This window comes from Saccostrea cucullata, unplaced genomic scaffold, assembly GCF_032062105.1.
Source record: "Saccostrea cucullata isolate Sc308-1 unplaced genomic scaffold, CSIRO_AGI_Scuc_v1 ctg723, whole genome shotgun sequence".
In the NCBI taxonomy this organism is placed as follows: Eukaryota; Metazoa; Mollusca; class Bivalvia; order Ostreida; family Ostreidae; genus Saccostrea; species Saccostrea cuccullata.
In genome coordinates this window covers 99804-110436 of record NW_026931883.1, presented here as the reverse complement: position 1 = coordinate 110436, position 10633 = coordinate 99804, and the positions used below count along the sequence as shown (strand labels likewise).

General features: G+C 34.3%; 1 protein-coding gene across 1 annotated transcript; it reads right to left on the bottom strand.

The window, feature by feature from the left end:
* Positions 1-5489: 5489 nt before the first annotated feature.
* LOC134233903 (uncharacterized) lies at positions 5490-9762 on the bottom strand. Its single transcript, XM_062715960.1, has 5 exons — positions 9692-9762; positions 8363-9073; positions 7967-8149; positions 7639-7682; positions 5490-6930 (listed from the first exon to the last, which is right to left on the bottom strand). The coding sequence occupies exons 1-5, from the start codon at positions 9759-9761 to the stop codon at positions 6892-6894; spliced, it is 1047 nt and encodes a 348-aa protein (XP_062571944.1). The 5' UTR covers position 9762; the 3' UTR covers positions 5490-6891.
* Positions 9763-10633: the final 871 nt, after the last annotated feature.

Sequence of the window (10633 nt, the reverse complement as noted above, 5' to 3'; positions counted from 1 at the left end):
TTAGAAGTATTTTGTATGTACATTATTTTTGATAACAGTTTGATTCTCATGTTCTGATATTATAAAGCAATAAAAATGTTAACTATTTCAGTTTTTTAGTTTATTTTTGTTTGAATTATAAAAAAAAAAGATGTGTTCGTGAAGAAGTTCTTGCCACAAGGAATTCAGCTGTGAAGTATGAAAGCGCCTAGGATATAGAGGGTGTCCCAGCATCAGTGATTTAAAAATCTCACAGGGACAAATACCCACATAACCTATCTTTGCAGGACCCTGTACGAGACATCTATAAGGATGCTGACAGCTTACCATTTACCTCTTTCAAGTGAAATATATCTACCGATATTATGTAATGTCTTTCATTTTCCAGTTCAGTCTTCTCTTATTCAAATATTAAACTAAATGTGAACAGTTTTGAAAGTTTGAGTTGGAATAGACACAGCTAAGGCACAAAACCTGCACAGATCAATTCTTAAAAAGTTACATATTGCATGGGTTCTGGATGCCCAATACACAGATTCTGAGTCTGAAAGTGAGGAATCCTTGTCACAGAAACCTGTGTGTTGGCATGGAATCCCTGTCCCTGGGAGACCCATGCAAGCAGGTTTTGCTTCTAACTTTTAAATTTATATCTCATCATGATGGCTTTTTATTAAGCATGCTCAATCATAACTCATAGTCATGAGATAAGAATGTATCTTTTTAACTATTTAAAGGATTATATTATACTTTCTAATACATGTCATTTGGAATTGTATTAATATCAGTCTAGGATGGTTTCATATCACTTTTGAACTACCAGGGTAACTTGAAATGCAGTAAGTCTAATATAAAATGAATAAGGCATTTTTAATTTTCATGACCTTTCAGTTTTAAATTGCAATGTTGAAAATGAATATACCGTAATGAAATAGTCTTTGTTTATTTGAATGACTTTAATTGGACTTACACTATAAATAATCCCTATATATTTTATGTGTCATCACTGTGCTACAGAAAGTTTAATTTAAATTAAATTCTTTCTCAGATTAAACAAACTTATATAAAATTGCAATTGAAATGTACGGCGAATTGTCATTAAATTCATAATCAAAAACTAGCATGAATTTTAAATTCTTAATCTACAGAAGGTAAATGGACACATTCTAATAAGATTTTTTAAAAAACTTTTCGGCAGTCACTATTTTGGCATCCACAGTTACATCAGGATATTCTTTGAACCTTTTTTTTGAGTTTAAATATTTCAATGTTGCACTCAACTACATGCAATATATGCATATACATTGGACCCTCAGATATCCGGACCCCAGATATCCAGATGCTTCAGTATCCGGATGATTTTTCGTCAGGACAGAATTTTTAAATGTTATTTTGTCCTGTTTAACTGGTGATTCAGGTATCTGGACGCTTCACATATCCGGACAAATTGACTAGGAACCAAAGCGTCTGGATAAATGAAGCTCCACTGTACTTAGTGATAGAAAACATGAATTCAAACATAATACATGTAACTACTGCTGAAAACTTAGATACAAATGTATATTTAAATTATCTAAAAGCAAAATACATATCAATACATGTATTGTACCTATATTCAAACTACAGCGATGCAATAAATATGACTAGATTATAAATCAGATTTGTTTCAGTATCCAACAGTACAACTGTATTTTATCACACTTGTTCATGATTATATAACAGATCCAGAGAAATAAATATTTATAAATATTTTTTTAAATTTTTTTTATAATTAATATGTCTCTGAACAGATCTTATTCAGATATGTCGATCGCATATTTATATGCATGGAGAAGAGTTGTACAGAATACAGTATAGTATGTTTTCAAAATTATTTTAAAAGTATATACAAGTTTTGCAAATTTGTATAAATTAACACAGTACATATCACAGTATATAAGAACAAGAGGCCCATGGGCCACATCGCTCACCTGAGAAGCTTTGACCATTCTGTTCTTTACCAGATTTCCCCCTTGTTATACATAATGCATCCCCACCCTACCCCACTGATCATAATTTAGACATTTTGAAATCTACACTACCCCATGATCCTTCCATGGGCACATATGTTTCAGCTTTTTTGGCCCAGTGGTTCCTGAGAAGAAGATTTTCAAAGATTTTTCCTATATATTTCTATGTAAAACTTTGATTCCCTATAATGGCCCGGCCCTTCCCCCAGGGGTCATGATTCCTACAATTTAGAATTTACACTACCCCAGACTGCTTCCACATAAGCTTCACTTTTTCTGGCCCAGTGGTTCTTGAGAAGAAGATTTTCAAAGATTTTTCCAATATATTTCTATATAAAACTTTGATTCCCCATTGTGGCCCCGCCCTTCCCCCGGGGGTCATTATTTGAACAATTTAGAATCTACATTATACCAGGATGCTTCCACATAAGTTTCAGCTTTTTTGGCCCAGTGGTTCTTGAGAAGAAGATTTTCAAAGATTTTTCCTCTATATTTCTATGTAAAACTTTGATTCCCCATTGTGGCCCTGCCCTTCCCCCGGGGGTCATGATGTGAACAATTTAGAATCTACACTATACTAGGATGCTTCCACATAAGTTTCAGCTTTTCTGGCCCAGTGGTTCTTGAGAAGAAGATTTTCAAAGATTTTTCCTATATATTTCTATATAAAACTTTGATTCCCCATTGTGGCCCCGCCCTTCCCCCGGGGGTCATGATTTGAACAATTTAGAATCTACACTATACCAGGATGCTTCCACATAAGTTTCAGCTTTACTGGCCCAGTGGTTCTTGAGAAGAAGATTTTTTAATGACCCAACCCTATTTATGTCTTTTCTTGATTATCTCCCCTTGCGAGGGGATATGTCCCTTCATTTTAACAATTTAAATTCCCCTTCACCCAAGGATGCTTTGTACCAAGTTTGGTCAAAATTGGCCCAGTGGTTCTTGAGAAGAAGTCAAAAATGTGAAAAGTTTACAGACGGACAGACAGACGGACAGCTAGACGGACGGACGATGGACAAAATGTGATCAGAAAAGCTCACTTGAGCCTTCGGCTCAGGTGAGCTAAAAATATATAAAATATATTCCAAGAATTTGAAAGTCTGTAAGATCTGAAGTGAATCTGTAACAATGTGTATTAAATAACAATAATATCATATTGCTTTAACAAAACTGAGGAGAAAAAATGGGGAAAAAACCAGGAACAATGAAAGAAAAAGTGAGCTAGCTCACATACCCCACGCTCCCCCATAACTTGACGGTGAAACACATTTAATGAAAGGCACAGTGCACTTTAAATACATGTACATAGTATAGATCAGAAAGAGCAATAATTGCAAAAGATCTTCACATCAAAATGTCTTGCATATGAGGACATTTAAATGTGGAATGAAGTTTCTAGATAAATTATGGAATCAAAATTTCTTGAAAATATACAAATCCACACATTAATTTGAAGTGGGGGGAGAGGGGTGAGAAATTTTCTTGAATAATAGGCAAAACTCTTTGGGATAAAATAATGGAATATGTCCTAAATATCAGCATAGGTTGACGAAACTATGTACAACAGTTTAAGAGGAGTGGTGCTAACAAACTGTTCATCTCTATATTCAAAATATGGCAAAAAAGTCTAAGTTGAAAAGTGTGGAAATTCCCGGAAAAATAAAGGAATCGGAATTTCCTGGTAATATGCACATCTACACATTGTGTCCTAAATATCTGCAAAGTTTAACGAAATTCTGTGCAGCCGTTTATGAGGAGTTGCGCTGACAAACTGTTCATCTCTATATTCAAGGTATGGCCAAATGCCTAAGTTAAAGGTGCGGAAATTCCCGGAAAAATAAAAGAATCGGAATTTCTATGTAAAAATTTGGTGGCCCCGTCTGGTAATGTGCACATCTACACATTGTGTCCTAAATATCTGTAAAGTTTGACGAAATTCTGTGCAGCGGTTTATGAGAAGTTGCGCTGACAAATTGTTTATCTCTATATTCAAGATATGGCCAAATGCCTAAGTTAAAAGTGCGGAAATTCCCGGAAAAAATAACGGAATCGAAATTTCCTGGTAATATGCACATCTACACATTGTGTCCTAAATACCTGCAAAGTTTGACAAAATTCTGTGCAGCGGTTTATGAGGAGTTGTGCTGACAAACTGTTCATCTCTGTATTCAAGGTATGGTCAAATGCCTAAGTTAAAAGTGCGGAAATTCCCGAAAAAATAAAGGAATCGGAATTTCCTGGTAATATGCACATCTACACATTGTGTCCTAAATATCTGCAAAGTTTGACGAAATTCTGTGTAGCGGTGTATTAGGAGTTGCGCTGACAAACTGTTCATCTCTATATTCAAGGTATGGCCAAATGCCTAAGTTAAAAGTGCGGAAATTCCCGGAAAAATAAAGGAATCGGAATTTCCTGGTAATATGCACATCTACACATTGTGTCCTAAATACCTGCAAAGTTTGACGAAATTCTGTGCAGCGGTTTATGAGGAGTTGCGCTGACAAACTGTTCATCTCTATATTCAAGGTATGGCCAAATGCCTAAGTTAAAAGTGTGGAAATTCCCGGAAAAAATTATGGAATCGGAATTTCCTGGTAATATGCACATCTACACATTGTGTCCTAAATACCTGCAAAGTTTGACGAAATTCTGTGCAGCGGTTTATGAGGAGTTGCGCTGACAAACTGTTCATCTCTATATTCAAGGTATGGCCAAATGCCTAAGTTAAAAGTGTGGAAATTCCCGGAAAAAATAATGGAATCGGAATTTCCTGGTAATATGCACATCTACACATTGTGTCCTAAATACCTGCAAAGTTTGACGAAATTCTGTGCAGCGGTTTATGAGGAGTTGCGCTGACAAACTGTTCATCTCTATATTCAAGGTATGGCCAAATGCCTAAGTTAAAAGTGTGGAAATTCCCGGAAAAAATAATGGAATCGGAATTTCCTGGTAATATGCACATCTACACATTGTGTCCTAAATACCTGCAAAGTTTGACGAAATTCTGTGCAGCGGTTTATGAGGAGTTGCGCTGACAAAAAAAAGAGGACTGACTGACTGACGGACTGACTGACTGACTGACTGACGGACCAGTCAAAAACATTATACCTCCCGCAACTAGTTGCGTGGGGTATAATAAAAACTTTACAACTGAACTTATCTGCATTAGTCATCAATATACCAGTCATAATAAGTACTTGTAATTTTTTAATTTTTTTCCTTACAAAATAAAATGGCATGATTATTCAAATTTGAAAGCAGTTTTTGGAATATAAATCTATACATACATGTACTAGTAATAAGTATAAATATGCATTTAGCTCCTCATTCATTTACTGTAGATCACATAATTTTCGCGACACCTTATTTTCGCGAGTATATATTTTCAAAATTATTTTAAAAGTCTAAACAAGTATAAATATTGCAAATTTGTATAAATTAACCCAGTACATATCACAGTATATAAAATATATAAAATATATTCCAAGAATAGTCCTTTACTCTTTATAAGCGAGACCAAATTTTCACGAACTGTTGTCATCCCTCTATATAATATTAAGGAATTCTATTATACGCGAGAATGAATTTTTCGCGAGCATACAGTCTTGCGTAATTATGCGAAAATAAAGTTCTCGCGAATAAAAAGTGATTTACAGTAATTTTAACTATTGACTGTCAAATTGAGTTTTCCTACATTTTATGGTTTTAGATGTCATTTAATTGTGATATTATGATATATATACTGTCTTGACTTCCAAAAAACATGACAATTACCAGTAGAACATTAATATTAAAGGTACTTGGACACAGATTTGAAATTAATACTTTCTCTATAATATTACGACTTATATGTTTTATTAGCATTTCACACAAAAATTAATTAAAAATCTTATTTCATTTAAAAGTTATTAAAACTTTAAATTTTTTGGCGGGTTTGATCGACACATCCTTGAAACGCTTTTCCGGAACATTGATCATGTATATCTGCTCTGCATTGTGCAATATTTCATCCCTTGGAGGCTAACAATCAATGTTGCCCTCAAAATCTGTTTGAGATTGATCCTCCAGGAATCTTTGTCGAGCCAGTTAAGTGCTCCCCTGAATGATTTCATCCTCTACCCACCAGCTCAAGTAGAAAATGTCATTATATAGGTATCAAAGATTCTGTACATATAAGTTTATATTAAGTTGATGACCTACAGCTAACTACAGGTCCAGTACAATCACTAGATTTAGCTACGTAGGTAGAATTACCTATGTAGCTTTATTTACCTACCTCAGGTAGCTTTATTTAGCTATTTCAATGTAACTTTTCAAAAGTTTTCTTTTTATTTGAAAGAGACAAAAAGTCGCAATAAAATGGCTATTGATATTTATACTAGGGAGGCTTAAAAAACAATCCATTCTAAAGCAGAGATAGTTTATACATTGCTGCGTTTGGACAATTTAGAGCAAAACATGTAATTCCATTGTTTGGTTAACTGTCCTCTCTCATGCATGTGGTGAGGCATGGCTGAATATGATTACTTCACATTGTGTTGAATAATTACAGACCTATTATCATGTTAACCGGAGCTGGACTTCTTAGTCATTTCATCCAAGGAGTAACTGTTCTAATTGTCATACATAGCCCCAAAACTTTCAGAACTTTGATTGCAATTGCGCAGAAAAAGACATTTTTTCAAGAGGGATTTTTTCATGAGTTGTTTTCAGATGAGTTCAAAGTTGAAAATAATCACTGCATCAAAATCATATTTTCTGCACACCCTAAGAAAAATGCTTTCTTGTAGAAATAAATTGATTTGGTAGCTAAATAAAGCTACCCCAGGTAGGTAAATAAAGCTATGTAGGTAAGTCAAGCTACGTAGCTAAATCTAATGATTGTACCAGACCTGAACTATGGTGTCTTGGAATAAGTCTGTTCCTCATCAACAATCTACAAAAGAAAAGAAAAGAGAGTTTACTTCTAATAATGATCTGCAAAAAACAAGCATACAAGAAGTCTATAGGATAACAATATTTTAGGTGACATAATATTACAACAACCCACATATAACACTTTGGCCTAAGGCCATCTTTAAAAAATTGTTTGGTAGCCTTCTCCCGACCTTCTGACTTATATGTAATAAAATGCCCTGACTCAAAACTTTTTTTTTTAATTCCAGGATACAGTATTTTTTCTTTTTTATTCCTCATTTCCTGTCAGCAATGAGTTGAAATTTTCTGGATTTTCCAACTTACTGGTACCTACCAACTCGGTAATTTTTCCCTGAGTTGGGAGAGGGCATTGCCCTTAAGGCAAGCAAACATTATTTTAAAGATGGCCTTAGTAATGCATAGAATAGGACCCAGCAGTAAAATTATTTTTGAGATTGCATTAAATTTCATGGTTTTGGCCCTAACCTTCAGGCCTGGGAGGGGGTTTGGGACAGGGACCATGACATTCACAACCGACAAAACCAGTTAAACAAAGTGCACAGCACACATAAACAAATATCAATCAATGGGTTATCTTAATGATTCAGGTGACTTCGAGTTTAAATCCGACATCTGTAATTAGACTAAATCTCTATAGTGATTAGTCTTCAAAATATTTTCAGATGATAAATGAAATTTTTATGTTTAATTTATTTGTGATGATTACCTTCAAGGTGCCTTTTTCATCTCTTCTAAAAGGTGACACAATTGCTACAAAATTAATAATAGAAAATTATTTTATTTACTCAATAATCAGAAACATTTTTGGGTCACAATGACAAATATGCCTCTCTCCACAACTTTTCCATGTATTTGAAGTCTATACATTATGGGTTCTTAAAGTTATACCACGGTAGTAAGCCAAAAAGATAAATCGTTACCATGGTACAGTGCATTACATGTCCTTTGGAATTTTCCTTATTGATGCCTCCTAATAAATTAACTATTAGCAGTCTTTATAGAAAATAAATAAATAAAAAATAACTGGTCTTTACCAACAACTTTTGGATTGTTAATGTTCTGTTGACTTTCTTGCTGAGGTGGGACCACTGTCTTGTTTGGCTGACCTGGTCTGAGATTTCCCTCGTTACTTTGCAATGAGGACCAATGCAAGTCTGTATAATTTCCTGATGATCCTAACGAGACTAAAGTTGCGGAATTATTTTTTGTTGAAGATCCTGGAAAGAAAGAATTCAACACGTCAAACATTATCCAGAGTTCAATCAAAGACAGTTATACAAGTATTCAAAATGTTACCAGATGTCTACGAGCAATTACCTTGAAATTTATCAACAAGTTTTACTGAGCAACCATGCCATTTATAAGTTTTGAAAAACATTTAGAATGTTTTTTTAAAATAATATGTAACATCAATAAAAAATGACAATAACCTGTGCCATAGTCACTGTCTGGTGGAACTACATGTTCTCCAAGAGAACTAAGAGACAAGTGTGAGTACTTTTCATCACTCCTTAGAGAACCAATAGAATGTGGTGGCTGGGGGTCACTAGGTAAGGTCAGAGGTGGCTGAGGGTTACTAGAAAAGACCAGAGGTGAAGAGTCTGGAGCTAAAAAAATAACTGGGGGATCTTCCATTTGGACTATATGAATAGGATTTGAACAGGGCTCTGCCGTTTGTATTATGTTAGTTGGATCGCTCTTCTGCTTTTCTACAGTTATTTTTTTCACTTCTGGAGATTCATCTTTACACACTGTAAAGTTTTGTGTTTTTACTGCAGTGTTTAAGTTGGCAGAATCATGTGATGGTATACTCTGTACATCACTTTGTTGAGATGGCTCTTCGCGCTGTATTATGACTTGACCAGTCACTGCCTCACTATCCAAACCTTCAACACTGAGAGCTGTTTTCTGGTCACTGGAGTTAGGTATTTCCTCTGTTAACTGCTTTATGACTCCATCGGGTCCCACAAAAATGTCATTGCTATCTACTTCTTCACTGTTTACTGTTTCATCATTTACAGTTACATGTAACAAAGGTTCTTTTTCAGACATTTTGACTGCTTCTTTATCATTTGTTATATTATTAATATCTGGACAACTAACTGCTGGTTTTTCTACTGGTATCTTCTCTAGTTCTATGCCTGAAAAAAAAAAATTAAAATCAATTGTAAGATTAAATTATTTCCCCTAAAAAAAAGTAATAAAAATCAAATAAACATTCAGAGAGCATTACAAAAGGAATGCTAGTCCTATGATACTGGCAAGTGTAATCTGGCTCCCAATGAAAATTACAAAGGCCATAATTCTGTCAAAAATAAACATAAAATGAAATGCAAACATATGTTTAAGTAGAATTTTTAGCAAGGTTTTGATTTGGCATTATTAGCAATGGTCCTAAGATTTCTAAAATTGAATATTACTAGAAATTGTGTTTTATTTTAATAGCTCCTTTACTTAGCATTCTAAAATTGCTAAAATTACCTCTCGCTAAAAATAAAAAAACCCCCAATTTTTAAGAATAAATTACTTATATACATGCATCTCGCTAAAAATTCCACTTATATGGTAGCTTGTAACTCATCAAGTTACAATATGACATACCAAAAACCACCACAGCTTCTGCAAGCACTTACAAAAAATGCAGAAAACCAAAAAGGGACAAAGACAAATGGACAAACAGATATAAAGGAGGAAATTTAGAGTCCCCTCTGGTTTCACCAGTAGGGGTCTAATGCAGCCTCTTTAAGTATTCAAAATACCTTGGCTTTGTTCTAGTTTCTTCCTTCTTTTCTTCCAGTAGCATACACACAAAGGAACAACTATTACCATTAATAATCCAAATCTGAAACAATACAAGTTTTGACATTGTCATAGAAAGAAAATAATACTGTATTTGTTCAATTGTTTCAGATAATATTTTAACTAAGTTGTCTGTCATTGTCACCTCTAAATGTCTTGGGATATTATTTATTATTTTTAGCTCACCTGATTGACCTGAGCCATGGGTTCTAGTCAACTTTTTTAATTGAACAAATATGTTGTAAAATTTTCATTTTTTTCTTCTTTGTCAGATATAAGCATCATATTTTGAACAAACTTGAATCTACACACCTTAGGATGCTTCCAAATAGATATGACCAACCATGGATTTGATGTTCTTGAGAAGATTTTTAAAGATTTTTTTTCCCTATAATATTCATATGTACATGTAAACCCTTGATTGTCCATTGTGGTCCCAACCTATCCCCGGGGGGGGGGTCATGATTTGTACCAACTTGAATCTATATCACCTGCAGATGTCTCCATATAAATATGACCATTAATGACTTCACTGTTCTTGAGAAGAAAATTTTTCCTATATATTCCTATGTAAAACTTTGATCATCTATTGTGGACCCACCCTATGCCAGGGGGCTTTTGAATAAACTTGAATCTACACCACCTGAGGATGCTTCCATATAAATATCACCAATCATGGCTTTGCTGTTCTCGAGAAGATTTTAAAAGATTCTTCCTAAAATGTTCCTTTGTAAAACTTTGATCAGCCATTGTGGCCCCACCCTTCCCCTGGGGGGTCATGATTTGAAGAAACTTGAATCTGCATTACCTGAGGATAATTCCACAAGCGTTTCATCTTTCCTAGCCCAGTGGTTCTTGAAAAGAAGATTTTTAAAAAATGCATTAATTTTTTGTTAATTCAT